Here is a 16,983-nt window from a genome sequence, read left to right as displayed (position 1 = left end):
GTTATGATCTCCCGTCTCAACCTTGGCGCTGTGTGCTTGTATTACCTTTTGTCGGGGGAGTTGGCCCAGTCTGCGCTGGTGCTCGTTCTCATCACTTATTATTTTCATGACCTGGCGAAGGATTTCCTCATCTGTGACTTGACTGTTTGAGATGAGAGGCCTCAGTCTCTGTCGGAGGTCAGCATGTTTTGTCCCCAAACCCTGATAGATAGTATGGAGGAACACCTCCTGGATGGTCTTGGGATCATATGAAATGTCTGCACTGGCCTGTCGGGACTGGAAAAGGATTTTCTGCTTGAGCCCAATCATGCGGTAGAGAAACTGCTGTGGTGATTCTTGGTCTGATTGCCTGGCGCACATCAATTCCTGGAACATTTCAGTCGTTGCTTTCTCTCCGAGGTGAGACCTGAGGAAGCCTTTGAGTTCAGATACTGTAATTGAATCTTTGTTTACAAGCATATCTTTAAAAGCCCCTGGTTTGATGACCCTCAACACCCCTCTGACCACCTCTGCTTCTGCAAAGCCCTCTTTCACTCCCTCGTCGATTTGTTTGCTGATATTGTTGTAATTTAAATCAGAGTTCTGATCCCCAACCTGACCACCATGCACTTTGAAGTCTCTGCGCTGCAGGTAGGAGAAGTCCTTCAGTATTCAGTATTCAGTCTCTCCGAGATCATCGGTGGCATACAGTATAACTCTGACTCACCCTGGTGGGGGTAAGTTGTGGGTGATGGGGCCTCTGTAAATGCACGTCGTCGCAGTTTCTCACCCAGCTCTTCATACACTTGTCTCAGTTCTTCTAATGACTGTGTTGTTGTATTGGTATGAGTGTTAGAGTGAGGTTGTGTTTGCATAACTGTACTGTAAGGGTGAGAATGAGGTTGTGATGCAGAGTTTGGGATTGTAGTGGATGGACTGTGACTAGGTGTAATGTGTGTGCTACCATCACTCAATGCACCCACAGGAAAATTAACAGGAGCATCAGCATTAATTATTTTACCTATCAAATCATTTAAAACCAACAACTGACCCATACCCTCATCCTCAAGTCCTAGTAAGGTGTCAGATTGCATGTAGGAGACTACATACTCCATGCAGCCTTCTTCATCATTTGCATTCAGCTCTTCTTCATGTTGACTGTTGATTACAATGTCTTTTGCAACCTGATAGATGTCGTTGCTTGAGAGTCTGAATAGCTGTTTCTTGATGCCCCATACTAATTCTTTACGAGTTGCTGACATGGTGTGTAGTCCTGATGTCCCCTTGTGGTTTGTGAATTCAGTAAATCAGCGGTGTAGTGACTTAGTAAGTGGCGTGTGTGTGTGTGCGTGTCGACCTCCCGATCCCAGATGAGATCCCCTGATGCTGGTGTGCGATGACCACAGGATCAGTGTGTAGCCCTCTGGTAAGTAGCGTGTGCTGGCCTCAGGATCAGCAGTGTGGCTCCTAAGCGAGGTTGAAATCCCTTTTCTCTTTGGTCTCCCTCCTCGGACACCCACGGGTTGACTCCTGGCCTGCAGCAGCGTCTTTGTCACCTTGGTCGCGTGGTCCTATTATCTCTGGATCTGCTCCCCCTGGTTGTGATGAGGAGAGATCCCGGACGAGCCCCCACAGTTTGTTACGAGTTTCAAATGGTGTAACTGGAGTAACAAATGATTTTGACTGGGGTTCACTACTCTCAGCTCTCCTACATGACAGCCCTGGAAAACAGAATCATATAATCAGTGAGTGAAAGTTTCTTTACTCTTTACTTTTTACTTTTTCTTTACTTAAGTGAGTTTCTTTACTCTCCACATATCAGTGGGTGACATCATTCACACTCACATTCACAAAATAATCATGTCTTTATATATATATATATATATATATATATATATAATTATTTGTTTTTTTTCTTTTTAACTCCAGAAATCCACCATAATACTAATGTAATAATGTGAATCATAAACCTTCTTTGGCTGTACATGAATATTTAAATGACTTTAGAGTCACACCATGAATCATACACATAGGAAAAACTGTTCAATTTATAACACATTGTTCAACTCAGACCAGACACCTAACTGCTTCTGTATGACTCCCTTTTAAGTTTTAAACAACATACCCCTCTTCGTTCAACATTTACTATAATTTATAACCTGTCAGGATACCCTAAAACACGAAATAAAGCATTACCAGGGCTTGAGGACACCAGTACACCGATTTACACATTCAGCCACAATACACATCTGCTATACAGCCGCTAACGCCACTGTTACAAAACCTTTTTCCCGCGATTATAAACGCGGCTCTTTAACTTGGCTTCAAGCATCAAAAATTCCATGACCAACTCATCACAGTTTCACTACATCACATACACTTCAGGAGGAAACAGTTCTTGTCATAGTTTTTACAGAGTACGAACCTGGAAAACAGAATCTTAATCAGTGAGTGAAAGAGCGAACCGCCATCTTCATCTACAAATTTCTGTATGAGAGAAGAGGAAGGCACCCGTCACTTAGGCACCGCAGTGCAACGATACCCGCACTTTGGTTCCGCTTTCTTTGGTTCCCCCCTTCATTAATATTGTCCTACACAATGAAGGTTGCAATTCTAATAAATGCTACGTATTATCACATAAACGCATATCATATGAACACTAAATTGTGTTATCTCATAAAGGTGTATCACATTTGCACTCAGTAGGCCTATTATTAAAAACATATGCTATGCTAGCGTAACATTTTGCTAACATACATTCGACGATCAAGGAAAGATACCATATAATCACAGAGGTATAAATATTAACAAAAGTACTTAAAGTAGACTGTGGGTAATTTTACTTGACCAATCTGATGCAGTTATTGCTATAAAACTGACGAGAAACACAGAGAAATGTCAACGCTGTCCTCGCCAGCAGCTTGAATGTTTTCCGGTAGCCATGGCAAATCTAACGGCCACCAGCACTAACCTAAACATAACAATAAAAAAAGGTTTAGCGTCTTTCCAAAGTTAACTTTATTTTATACATTTTTATAAAAGCTATTTATTCATTGTAAAGACTCGCCTCGGAAAAATAAATTCTTCTGTCAGACGTAGTTGAAGTAAAAAAGTGCCTGAGTTGTCCTTATTCAGTATCTGCTGTCAGATGAGAAGGTGTAGCCAGGCTATGTCTGTGTCATTATGCCAACGTTAGCCTCATAAATCGTTACGAAATAAAAAGTTTCACACCTCAGAAAATTAACTACTCTCGTCAACATGCTCGCAGCGCGCACTCCATTTGTGGAGGCGCGCGCTGTATGTCACGTCACTATATATAAAAAGCAGTCATCCATATTCTGACTTGGTGAAAAGAAACATTTTTTCTTTTTCTTAAGGGAAATTTCAGTCTTGTGTCTGACATTTAATTGCACATTTTAAATAGCAAGTTCTGGTAATATAATAACATATAAAGAACGTGTAAATTCATGGTAATGAAATTACGAGCACATGACGTTGCAGTTACGTTGCCAGTAAGTCATGGAATGACCAATATATTACGAATAGAGTATGTATCTGGAACGTTCTTGGTAATCTTATAACGTTAGGAGATCGTACTGACGACGTTGTGATACGGTAATTTGAAGGTAATGATATTACGGGGATACAACGTAGTTACGTTACTAGTAAGTCATGGAATGACCAATATATTACGAATAGAGTACTATCTGGAACGTTCTTGGTAATCCTATAACATTAGGAGATCGTACTGACGACGTTGTGAGATGGTAATTTGAAGGTAATGAAATGACTGCCATGCGACGTCGTTACGTTGTCAGTTAGTAAGTCATGACATTACCAAAAAGTATGAATACATTACATAACTGTTACGTCGTGTGTTAGCTGGGCACCTGAACATGACGAGACAATAACATACAGCAATATTTGCAGACTGTTTACGATAAAACGAAGTACATTCATTTCCAGAGATGCAACTAGCTTCTGGCCTTTTTGAAATGTTCATATTTTAATGCCATTTACGTTATTCGTCACACAATGCACAAAGAAACATTAACGTAGCAGTTTTCAGCGTATCAGATAAGAGTGAATGTTTGTGTAGCCTATCTGTTGTCAGGATTTCTAATTTCACAATCATTTGAAAATTATTCATAAAACTCAAAATATCATTCTCAAATTTACACTAAAACATGGTAATAGCCTATTTCATATTCAAGTAGCCTATGGCGTGTTAGGAAAGTATCTAAAATAAAAATATAATTTGCTAATTAGTTCACATGCATTATTTTACACACTGGAGATCAAAAGTTTGAAATAAGACTTAATGTTTTTGAAAGAGGAAGGCTGAATTTATTTGATCAAAAATACAGTTAAATATTTATAAAATTTCAAATAGATGTTTTCTATGTGAATTTATTGTAAAATATAATTTATTCCTGTGATCAAAGCTGTTTTCAGCATCATTACTCCAGTCCTCAGTCATGTGATCCTTCAGAAATCATTCTAATATGCTCTATTTTTCATAAACATAAGAATTTTTACACTCTTTTCCACAACTGGATCTCTATTCCATAAAATGACAGTTGTCAAGCCCCTGAAAGGACAAATACTAGAAAGGCACCCATAAATCAGTCCACATTCTGCACTACATTCTAAGTTTTATAGATCATACCAGAGCATTGTTATATATGGACTGATTTAATGGTAGGTATTGAACTTTAGTGATATTAAACTTCCCTGTATGGAAAAGAGCTTTGATTTTTTTTATTATTCACTATTTGCCATGTGCACCAGGAAAGACAAATTATAGTGTAAAGAAGTATGCCAGTCATTCATTAATGTTAATGATAAGCAAAAAAAAAAAAAAAAAAAAAAACAGCATTTATATTTCTGTACAAATATTTATATTTTTATGTTATTAAGTGGTGTAAAAAAAAATTGGTCAGTTTTATGGTGAGGTGTGTTGCGGACCGTGTGATGGGCCGCTTTGTGCCGGAAAGTCCAGGGCCACTTTTTTGCCCCAGTCCGCCCCTGAGCAGAGGTAAACTGGCAATCCATCCAGGGTGTTTCCCCTGTCTGTGGCCCCTAGATGGTGGGACAGGCTCCAGCAACAGCGCAATCCTAGAAGCAATATTCAAGGATGTTTGGACGAGTTTCATATAAAGAAAACAATGTTCTTAAAACATTTAAAAAACATTCAGAAATAATGTGTTCATAACTTTTTCAATATGATAGAATGTAATGTTCCTCTAATGTTCACAGAAACAAAGAAAAAACGTTCTTAATACTTTAAAAAACTGGACATTTTGAACATTTAAAAAACATTCAGAAATAACATTTTTCATAATGTTAGCAAAACATTCTAAGAACATATTTTTGTTAGCTGTGCAGCTGACTGTACATATTTATTTTCATATTGAGACAAACAGCAATTTTTTGGAAGGTTACACTGACTCGAGGTGAAGGGAAAGTACTTTATTCAGATGTTATCCACAACTATCCATCAGACCAGAACACAATAAAAGATGGCCATGCATGTATCATGGACATTTTCATATACTGCAAAATCAGTATGGATAATTTCCTCTTTGATAATGTGTACCTGATGACAACTTTACACTTAAACCCCATGGTGTAATTTAGGTTAAAAACTAAGCGATATCATGATTAATTACTAAATGCCACTTCATACATCAACAACAAAAGGGACATTTTGCATCTCTGTGAGACCATCATTTCACATTCTCAATCTCTGCTGACTTTTGCACAGACTACAATAAACATGAGCTTCTGCATAAAGATATGAGATTATCAAGCAAGTGTTCTGTTGTTGATTAGCATTATAATGTCAGCAGGACCGTTCACCTTAAAACACTGAACACTAACAACTTATGTTAGTTTTATATGATATTAGTTTATGTCTGTCCACAGTCATCTTTGACTTGCACACTATTATTCTGGTGTATATATTTTGGATTTTCATCTGAATTTCACAAGTTTAAATGTTCACCCTACACCTACAGTGGAAAAACATTAAATATTGAAGTAATTGTACAGAAAACCCCTCAAAATAACATCAGATTGAAAGCGGAAGTGACGTGTAGCCAAGTATGGTGTCCCATACTCGGAATTTATGCTCTGCATTTCACCCATTCAAGCGCACACACAGCAGTGAGTATTGAACACACACACACACCAGGAGCAGTGGGCAGCCAGTTTTGCTGTGGTTAGATGCCTTGCTCAAGCACCTCAGTTGTGGGTAATGAGAGTGGAAGAGAGTGCTGTTCATTCACTTCCCCCACCTACATTTCTTGCCAGTACTGAGACTTGAACCCACAACCTTCGGGTTACAATGACTCTCTAACCATTTGGCCACAAGTGCAATAAAATATATATTTTTTTCTCTTTCTTTTTCTAAACAGTAGTTCTTGAAATGTAACAAAGGGGAGGCAAAATGATCATTTTAGCATCTACAAGTGTCCTTTGGAGTGTCCCTTGAAAAACAGGTTTACTACATTACTCCCAAAATCCTATTGTTAAGATATGCTATATCACTTTTCTTGATTATTGATTGACAAAAACACATACATATACAGATCCTCTGAGACTGTACTTATTATTGGGCTGGTCCCATTCTCTAACCCATGAAAATGACTGACAAACATATTCCTGTATTTAGATGCTCATCTGATAAGTGGCAGACATAAACTGGTGTCTTGAGAAGGAAATATCTTGTTCATGAGACTGTATGAAGACTGTAGACCTGATGAAAACAAAAATAAAACAAGCTCAATTGAAACACAAACAAAAGGCATTTCAGCTCCAGTTAGATGGAACTAAAGTGATTTTACAAAGAAGTCGTTTTTTCCATCAAGAAGTGTGTGTGCCAGGTTTTTATGTTTTGCAGCAGTTGGGGCCAGCGATAGACAGGGACAGTGAACAGACATGATGGAGGTATGTAGGAGGGTGTCAAGTTCAACTGACTTACACAGGCTGTTATTGTATGTTTGTCACAGTGAGAGGTCATCTTCACCTATGCAGATCATGTACAAATAGAAAGAAAAAGAAAAGTGATGAAAATATAATTCAAGACTTTAACTTCTCACTCAGAATTCCAGAACAGATCCCCTACTTTATGTGCTGAATAATAACCTGGTGTGGTAAACTCTCCTGGACAGTTTCACTGAGGCCAGAGTTCATCTTCTGCCTCATTTTTCTGTTAAAGAATGAAGCATTTTCATTTTCACATTACAGAATGCAGCCCAGTATATTATGATGTATGTACATGAAAATTCTATTTGTGCATTTACGCATAAGCGCATAGTGCTCCAATATACTGAATGCCAATGCTGTATGAATGTCTCTGTGTGACATTTTTTGTTTTGAAATGTTTCAGTAAATATATCCACTCTCAGAAGAAGAGGTTCTATATAGAACCTTAAATAATTCTGTCAGGCGCTTCAAATAGAACATTTTAGGGGTTCCACTCAAGGGATCCTCATGAATTATGACGAGGTTCAGGCTTTATTAAGCTTATATGTGGAAGATGAAATCCAGCGGGAACTGGAAAAAAAGTCCCTGAGACAAATTGTTCTGGGTAATTTCAGTGAAGCAAGGCTATTTTCACACTTGCATAGTTGAAATAAATTACAGCTAAGTATATTGTAAAAGGTTGCCAAAATCTGTTTGTTTTAATAAGAATCAACCCCTGGGACATGAAATTGCCCTGAGTTGAAGAACCACCCTTATAAATATTTATGGAAATGTAGTGATGTGTGTGTACTTGATAAATATTTTGAAGGATATTCATAAAAGCCAACTGAAAAAATCCAAACAAAAAATTAATCTCTCACCTGTGAATGCAGATGCTGATGGTGATTATCAGAAGGACCATAATGACTCCTATGCAGGACTGTGTTGATTTAGATTTTGATGGGAATTATTTTATGTATATCTACTCTGAGGACTTTAATTTTGAAAAGCAGTCACAATTAGCCTCTTAGTTCAGAAAGCAGGAAGTACCAGTTGTACTGCAGAAATTCAGAAAAATTGTGGTAGCTGTGACATCCCCAAACATCTTCTTTCTTTGCATCTGTTAAACGCAATGTCTGTAAGTACACAGTGTTCATTTATTGTGTGATATGTTTGAGAAGGTTATTTTGATATTTTGATGTACATTTTCTTGGTTTATTTAACCTTACTTTATCTTTAATCTTTCAATTTCATACTTAGTAATATTGTCTTTTGTATATTTTTACAGTTTCACAGTTGAATCATAAACTTCATAAACGACTTGATGTCTCCAGCAAAGTTTTTTGAGTCACTGTTTAACTTACTGGATAGTTAGATGCTAGAGAATTCTAACAAGGCCAGTACAGTGAAAAGACATTAATACAACAGACTGAGAAGGATGCTCAAGAATTGTGTGGAATCAAGATTTAGACATTCCAAGGACTCACATCAATCTGATTTTTCTGCATATCAAGTACTATATAAGCATGGCAGAAGGTCGGACAGACTCAGCAGATCTTAAAGGCACAGCCGAAGAGGTGCACTTTGTCAGCGCACATTCCTCAAAAGCATCCAGTCGTTCCTCAAGAGCATCCAGTCGTCACTCAAGTGCCAGCATAGGGGTTTTCAAAGCAAGTGCAAAAGCAGAAGCCGCGCAAGCCAGAGCAGCGCACGCTAAAAGAGAAATAGAATTGAAAGTTGAACAGACGCGTCTTCAAGCAACACTGGAGGCTTTGCAAGAGGAAAAAGAAAAGGATGCTGCTTTAGCAGAAGCTCATGTACTGGAGGAAGCATTGTTAGAAACGGAGCGTAGCACAGCCAGTAGAGTATCAGTTCCTGTTCCCATCGAGGACAGTCGAAGTCGAACAGCAGATTATGTGAAAACACAATCTAAGGTCAGTAGTGGTACACTGCCATCTAGTGGAGGGAAAGAAATGCAACCAGCAGTTCAAGCTTCTCACATTGTAAGTCCAATTAAAAGTGAGTCAGATTTTAAGGACTTACCAATTGGTTCACAAATCATGGATTTTGGTGCAGACATGTCTCAGAATGTCACCAGAATGCAGTCTCCTTATCACTATCAAATGCAGAGTAGACCTCCTGATAAAGAAGATTCTTTGTGCATTACCTATGATCTCGCAAAGTATCTAGCTCGTACGCAGCTTGTGTCAGCAGGGCTTACTTACTTTGATGACAAGCCCATTAACTACTGGGCATGGGAATCATCTTTCCAAGGTACTATTTCTGGTCTTGGTCTTTCTCCTGCAGAAGAGCTTGATCTCTTAATTAAATACCTGGGTAGAGAATCTTCTGAGCATGCACGGAGACTGAAAACTGTTTATATCAGAAAACCATCAGCTGCGCTGATAATGACATGGCAGAGACTTGAGGAAATATACGGTTCTCCAGAAGCAATTGAACATGCTCTTTTTGCTAAACTTTTTTGCTCTTTTTGTCAAACAAAGACCCACAAAAGCTTCGAGATTTAGGAGATATCCTCTCAGAACTAGAAGCTGCTAAGCTTGAAGGATACTTACCAGGTCTGGCATACTTGGACACTTCTAAGGGAATGAGTCCTATTGTGGAGAAACTTCCATATAATATTCAAGAAAAGTGGATGTCATTTGGATCCAAATATAAGCAAGAATATCATGTTGCTTTTCCACCTTTCTCAGTGTTTGCAAATTTTGTTCGTTCAGAAGCAAAAGCACGTACAGATCCGAGTTTCAGTACATTTCCTCACACGAAATATGAGAAAGGAGAAAGATTTGAGAGACAAAGACAAATGCCAATATCTGTTCACAAGACTCAAGTTAATCCTTCAACTAAAGTAAGATCTGAACAGGAAAAAAGATCAGTTAGCCCGAACAAAAGCTGCCCAATACATGGAAAACCTCATCCATTGAGAAGATGCAGAGGGTTTAGAGAAAAGTCTCTACAAGATAGAATGCAATTCTTGAAAGAGCAGTCTGTGTGTTACCGTTGCTGTTCTTCTACAGACCACCTCGCCAAAAACTGCACCGTAGAAGTTCAGTGCAAAGAGTGTGGTAGTGACCGTCACCCCTCGGCACTTCATCCAGGTCCTGCACCCTGGAAGTCTCAGGCATCTACCCCTTCCTCAGACTATGGCGGGGAGAATGACAAATCGTCTAGTCATGAGGTTACATCTGAATGCACAGAAGTTTGCGGAGAAGGTCTGAGTGCACGGTCTTGTTCAAAAATTTGTCTAGTTTCTGTCTATCCAGCTGGTCAAAAAGAGAAATCAAAGAGGATGTATGCTATCCTGGATGAGCAAAGCAATCGCTCTTTGGTGAGAAAAGATTTCTTTGACATCTTCAACATCAAAACAAGTCCATTGCCCTACACACTGAAAACATGTGCAGGCCTTCTAGAGACAGCGGGTAGACAAATTTCTGATTTTGTTGTGGAGTCCATTGATGGAAAGATAAGTCTACCTCTCCCTACTCTTCTAGAATGTAATCAGATTCCAAATAATCGTACAGAGATTCCAACCCCTGGTGTAGCATTCTATCACAGCCACCTGAGACATATTGCACAGGAAATACCATCTCTCGACTGCGATGCTGAGATTCTTCTTTTACTGGGCAGAGACATCCTGCAAGTACACAAAGTACGCAAACAAATTAATGGCCCAAATAGCGCCCCCTTTGCTCAAAAACTGGATTTGGGCTGGGTTGTCGTCGGGGATGTGTGTCTCAAAGGAGCTCATAGGCCCACTTCAGCTCATACTTTCAAGACTTTCGTCTTAGAAAATGGCCGTCACAGCTTTCTGAGTCCATGCTACAGTCAAATCAAGGTAAAAGAGAAGTTGGATGTTAATCCACAACAGCAACAACCTCTGGAATCCACATCTGAGGACTCCATTCTGTTAGTGCCTGATGGTGAAAGCATTGGTCATTCAGTTTTCTCTTACACTGTAAATGATCATAAGATGGCTCCATCTGTGGAAGACACTAGGTTTCTCCAGATTATGGACAAAGAGTTTTTTCAGGACAGTGGCAGCAGTTGGGTTGCGCCACTACCCTTTCGTGAGCCCAGACAAAGTCTACCCACCAACAAAGACTACGCATTGAAACGTCTTCTTGCGCTGCGACACACTCTGAACAAGCGACCGCAAATGAAAGTACACTTCCTGGATTTTATGGAGAAAAATCGTGCTATAGAGACTGAACTAGTAAAGGAAGAAGTGAAGACCAATGGAAATGCCTGTAAGACAGCTGATGAGTTTATTGAAGCTAATGTTGCATAATAATGACTAAATAATGAGGAACGACTTATGATTTTACACTGTCATCCATGTGCTTGAAATATATGAATATCAGAGTTAGCAACACAACCTTTTAATCAAACTGAATTCAGTAATCTTTAAATGGTGTACATACAGCACTATAAACTCAGGATGAATGCAAAGTATTTAATAAAATATTTAAAAGTATGACATTTTAAAACTTAGAAAACTTTTTGAACTTATATGGTAAATGGCAAAGCAACTACATCTAGCAAAGTTAAGCTTAAATTGATCAAATTTATTATTTAAACCATTTATTTAAAAATATTTTTGCTAGGATTTTTTGAGTGCACTCAGTGTAATAAGCAGAAGAGAAAAGTACTGAGTTTAGAACTAAACACTAGTTTATAATACTAAACACATCTTGTTGTAGTGCTTTTTGTGAGTAAAACAGTGATGAATTACTAAGAAGAGTGACAGGAAAAGACAAACGGGAAACAAGTAGCCACGAGAGCTAATGACAGAGAAGCACAATGATTCACCTTCTTCAAGTTTCTGCACAATGAAGCATATATAAAGCACAAGGTGGAGACGATTAGGAGTCCCCAGCTTTCTGGATACCCTATGGCTCTGATTGCATGAGAAGCCATTTCAACTTAACATCAACACTGAACTTCACTTCAAACTGAGAGCTTTTGCATCTCTGAAAGAAATAGTCATCATTTCCCATTTTCAACTTTCTTATTAGCCCGTCTATTATTATATTTGTACTCGCTCTTCACACGATCAAACTTCATGATTTGAGGTTTATGGTGCCATATTTGACATCAGAATTTATCAATGTTTTGATCTGAGAGTAAAAAAAGGCTTGAATTACTTGTTTATCATACAAAGCGATTGTGTCCCTTAAGAATACTTACAGCAACGTATCAGTTTTTCAATAGCAGCACAAATTTAATTCCATACCGTTAATTCCAACTCTATTAACAGTTCACCCGTCATGTAGTACATTTAGATTAAGAAATATAACACTTACAATGGACTATACTAAAACAGATTCTTGTTATTATGTCTGTTTTATTTAGTATACCCAAGACAAGCAGATCCAAACACAAGTGTGTGTTCATCATGTGGAAGGTGAAATATGTTTAATGCTTTATTCCTTTTTGCTCTGTTTCACTGCCTCTCAAGTTTAAAGACTCTTCTTTATCTGTCCTGATACTGCATCAGCTCAGTGTTTGTTATGCCGCCACAGAAGAACTCAAGAGCTTCTGAAGTCTGTAACTGCACTGTCAGTCACATCAGCAATATGTAAAATGTTATAGTACAAAATGATTTCTATGTTCACATTTGTTAAAAAAATATTTCTTTTGCAACAAACCATATTTCAGTCACTCTGTTTACCCTGTCAGGTCTTTTCTGTATTCTTTTCATCTGGCAACATCCTGATTATTAAATAATGATAAATTATCTAGTATCTAGTCAAGCATATCAAAGTTTAAAACTCATACTCCTCTGAAAATGAAAATTACATTTATTTGGTAGATATTTTTAATCAACTAAGCAAATAGCATTTTAGGGACAAAAACTCATGCACATACAGATCCTCTGAGACTGTACTGATTCTTGGGACGGTCCCATTCTGTAAACACATGAAAATAACTAAAAACATATTCCTTTATTAAGATGCTCATCTGATGAGTGGCAGACACATAAACTAGTGTCTTGAGAAGGAAAGATCATGTTCATGAAACTGTATGAAGACTGTAGACCTGATGAAAAGAAGATAAAACAAGTCAAGCACAAACAACTGTCACAGACACGCCAGGCTCCAGCACCCACCAATCACAGCGCACACCCTCTCCTGAGTACTAATCACCGCCACCTGCATCTCATCAGCTCACTCATCACCAGCACTACTTAAGACACTCACACACACAGTCACATTGTCTGGTCTCATTCGCATCAAGGAACTTACCTCTATGCTTACCTCAAGGACTCTCATTGCTACTTACCTGTCTCCTGTGTCTCTGTGCTACCTCGTGTGCTCCAAGTCTGTGTGTGAGTGTCATCCGCCAGCATTGTCTCCAGTCTGCTACTGCTACCAACCTGCAAACCACAAAAGGACAGTATTATCACCCATTCATTCATCATTCACTTCTACAACCACAATCTATTCACCTGTTGTCACTGTTGCCTCTGCTTGTGTCCAGTAAACCACCTTTACTGTTAACTTCTGCCTCTGACTGGTACATATTGTAACAGAAACAAGCATTTCAGCTCCCATTCATAACTTTGTAGTGCAATTTATCAGTGATAATGTATAACTGTTAATTTATAAAAATGACAGTTTTCAATTAGATGGAACAGAAGCGTTTTTTTTTTTTTTTTTTTTTTTTACAAAGAAGTAGTTTGATTGCACAACATTTTTCCATCAAGAAGTATGTTTGTCTCAGTGATATTTGTTATGTTTTGCAGTGCCAGTGATAGACAGTGAATAGACATGATGTGGTAAACATGATGGAGGTGCGTAGGTGGGTGTCAAGGTGTGAACTGACTTACACATGCTGTTATTGTGTGTTTGTCACAGTGAGAGATCATCTTCACCTATGCGGATCATGCACAAATGGTAAGAAAACATATCACAGCAAGTTTAACTTCTCAGTCAGGAACAAATAATAAGATGTGTGGTAAATATACTTACATCCGAACCAAAGTTGATCTTCGCCTTCAATTTCCTGTTACAATGATGAAGTGTTTTGAGAACAACAGAATGCAGCTCAGTTCATAAGAAAAACAGGGATGATCAGTGGATTTATGTAGTGTGTGTGGATGTTTCAACTATCTGAGAGTTTCATGTGTGTGCACTTTTGGCCCTGAAGTCTTTTAAAACACTTTTCTCACATCGGTTACTTAATTTCTCCTCTAATAATATTTAATTTGATGGAATATACAGCGGTTAGAAAATGAAACTGAAACACTGGCCAATACAGTGTTGGAGGTCTCACGCCTATAAATGCTCGGCCTGGTAGCCAATCTTCACTGATTTTATATTCCATCAGTAAGGGCAGAGTGTGAAGGTTGAATTAGCAGAGCAAAAGCACAGCTGTACATTAAATATTGCAATCAGAGTTCAAAAGAGGACAAAATAATGGCGCTTCTCGCTGGCTCATCTGTGACCAGGACAGCAAGTCTTTGTGGTGTATTGAGACTCGAGCGCTATCTCGTATCCAGGGTAATGCCAGAATACCACCATATAGGACGAACTACATCCAACAGGAGTATCTGTCAACGCAAGAGGAAGCTGTCTGAAAGGGATGTCCAGGTACTAACCCGGATTGTATCCAAAAACCATAAAACCACAGCTGCCCAAATCACTGCAGAATTAAATACGCACCTCGACTTTCCTTTTCCACCAAAACTGTTCGTCGGGAGCTCTACAGAGTCAATATTCTTGGTCGGGCTGATATAAAACCTTTGGTCATTCGTGTCAGTGCCAAAGGTTTCAAGTTTCAGTTTAATTAAAATAACCTTTGCCAACAAAGCTGGCCATTTTTGCTGAGTTTAAATAGACTGTCTACAAATTTGAAAAAATAAATGAAATGTATGAAGTATTTCATCACTTGGCATGTATAGTAGCTTATGGTTTATTTCTATAGCACAGGTTTAGCAGTTGTTGAGGAGCTGGAACTACAGTACATGCCATTGTTGCAGAAGGTAGGAAATGTTGATAACTCAGTGTCTCTCACCTGTGAATGCAGAAGCTGATGGTGATTATCAGAAAGACCATAATGACTCCAGAACATAAGATGATGATGATGTAGAGCGGTATTTGTTTGGGTGACGCTGGTCTGTTTTCTGACAGACACAAAAGAGTCAAACACACATGATATCAGTCAACCAGTACTCTACTAGATACTAGTCACTGGTTAAAACCTTATATTTCTAATAAATGCACTTTACTTGTTAGAAGGAAAACAAATCTAATAAATGAAATCATAGAATAACCTGTTATTGTTAATGTCCATCTTATTTCTGCTGGATAACAGGTGTAGTTTCCTGCATCAGATGCTTGTATTTGATGTATTTTTAATTCTCTTGGAACTGCTGGGTTGATGTGAATCCTGTTTGAGCTGAAGTTTGTCATAGTTCTGTTACTGTAGGAGTCGTGACTAAAAATAACAGAGTTGTTCATTTTCCATGTTAAATCGTCATCAAACGGGGTTTTGTTGCAGTGAAGTGTAACTGTTTCCCCCACAAACACTATTTTGTTGATGTGCTGCCGAATCCTTTGCTCTTTAAATGATTTGGAATAATCTGATGAGATTAAAAACACCAAATTATCATTTTATCAACACCAAATAAATGGACTAGCCACACACACACATTCTCTGTGTCTCAATCAGTTCCCTAGCTCCAGAGCTCGTGAATCAGTATATCGTGTACCTGAATTTGGGCACTAGTAAGGACAGTAAAGGATGCTGGTTCACTACACATTGGGACACTTATGACTCTATTTCCGGCGACGTGACAACGTTCTCATTGTACAACATAACTACTGGTATTTATGAACAACAGCAGAGCTGATATTTTCTAACATTACTTGTAATGTTATTTAAAGTACAAACCCGTCTTCTGTTCCCAGTCTCCAGCTCCTTGTCTCCTTCCAAGCTCTGTGTTATTGTTCTACAAGGAAAAGAAAGGAAAGTTACTCTTATAACTCTCAGTGACTGTTATCGTGTGTGTGTGTGTGTGCAACTCACCTATCTACTGTTCTCCATCTGCATTCCTCTCAGCTGCTGGATATATTCTACACCATTGCATTACCCATTGTGTTCAATAAAGCTCTGTCTTTGACTTACCGAGTCTAGTCTGTTTCCTGACAATGGCCAAAATAAATAATCACACAAAGTTATTTGCTCAAAATGTTTCTCATGCCCAAGAACACTTCACATTCATTGCAAATAAGCAAAATGGTTCACAATCTGAAAGCTATTCAAAATTTAATAAAAAATTACATTATAAAATCAGTATTTCACATCCACATATTTATTTGGCAAGTAGCTGTGTTAGTAGGCTACTGTAGCATGTGTGCAGTCCAATGGGTTGTTCTGCAATAATGACCAGCTGACTGTAAATATTTATTTTCATATTGAGACAAACAGCAATTTTTGGAAGGTTACACTGACTCAAGAGGTAAAGGAAAATGGAATGAATTTGGATAACATCTTTATTCAGATGTTATCCATAACTCTCCAACAGACCAGCAACACAAAGAAAGATGTCCACGTATCACTATTTCGGATACTGTAAATTTTCCTCAGTAACGTGGAACTGATGACACTTTACACTTGAGCCCCATGGTATTACTTAGAATAAAATCTAAGCGAAATAATAATTAATTACTAAATTCCACTTCACAAATCAACCACAAAGGGGAGGTGTTACATCTGTGTGACCATCACTATTTCATATTCTCAATCTCTGCTGACTTCTGCACAGACTACAATAAAAATGAGCGTCTGCATAAAGATATGTCACAACACAACTCAAGAGTATGTTAGTTTATTTGTGTTTTGGCAGAATGTACCAGAAAAAAAAGTTTTTTTTTTTTTTTTTTTCTCTATTATCTTCAAAACCAGTGGTTCCCTTTCGAGGGAACTCAATGCAGCGTCATGGCGTTGACACTATGGGAAAGACTCCTGCCAGTGTCTGAAGCATGTGTGCAAACATAGCAATTCTATTAA

At 38.3% G+C, this 16,983-nt stretch overlaps 2 protein-coding genes across 7 annotated transcripts in view; one reads left to right on the top strand and one right to left on the bottom strand.

Annotated features, from left to right (window-relative positions):
- LOC127518707 (uncharacterized) overlaps positions 1-16,983 on the bottom strand; it is a 66,926-nt gene that overhangs the window by 23,930 nt on the left and 26,013 nt on the right. Inside the window, exons 1-2 of one of the 5 annotated variants that reach the window (XR_007931617.1) lie at positions 15,245-16,105; positions 14,986-15,094 (exon numbers count right to left, since the gene is read on the bottom strand). The exons of 3 other annotated variants lie outside the window; for them this stretch is intronic. The gene's annotated coding sequence lies outside the window, so the exon portion shown is untranslated. Of the gene's footprint in view, positions 1-14,985; positions 15,095-15,244; positions 16,106-16,983 lie in introns of those variants that run through there. One more of the 5 variants, XR_007931618.1, reaches the window with a different exon arrangement.
- Positions 7,838-14,975, top strand: LOC127518698 (uncharacterized). Of its 2 annotated transcripts, XM_051905699.1 has the most exons (4): positions 7,838-8,086; positions 8,237-11,216; positions 12,322-12,373; positions 13,827-14,975. In XM_051905699.1, the coding sequence occupies exons 2-4, from the start codon at positions 9,557-9,559 to the stop codon at positions 13,867-13,869; spliced, it is 1,755 nt and encodes a 584-aa protein (XP_051761659.1). In that variant the 5' UTR covers positions 7,838-8,086; positions 8,237-9,556; the 3' UTR covers positions 13,870-14,975. The 2 variants fall into 2 exon arrangements, with proteins under 2 accessions (XP_051761659.1, XP_051761660.1); XM_051905700.1 differs by lacking the exon at positions 13,827-14,975 and having other exon boundaries at positions 8,237-13,005.

The sequence above is a fragment of the Ctenopharyngodon idella genome, chromosome 9 (genome assembly GCF_019924925.1).
Source record: "Ctenopharyngodon idella isolate HZGC_01 chromosome 9, HZGC01, whole genome shotgun sequence".
NCBI lineage: Eukaryota > Metazoa > Chordata > Actinopteri > Cypriniformes > Xenocyprididae > Ctenopharyngodon > Ctenopharyngodon idella.
Note: the sequence above shows the minus strand (reverse complement) of the source record. Positions and strands in the feature narration are given on the sequence as shown.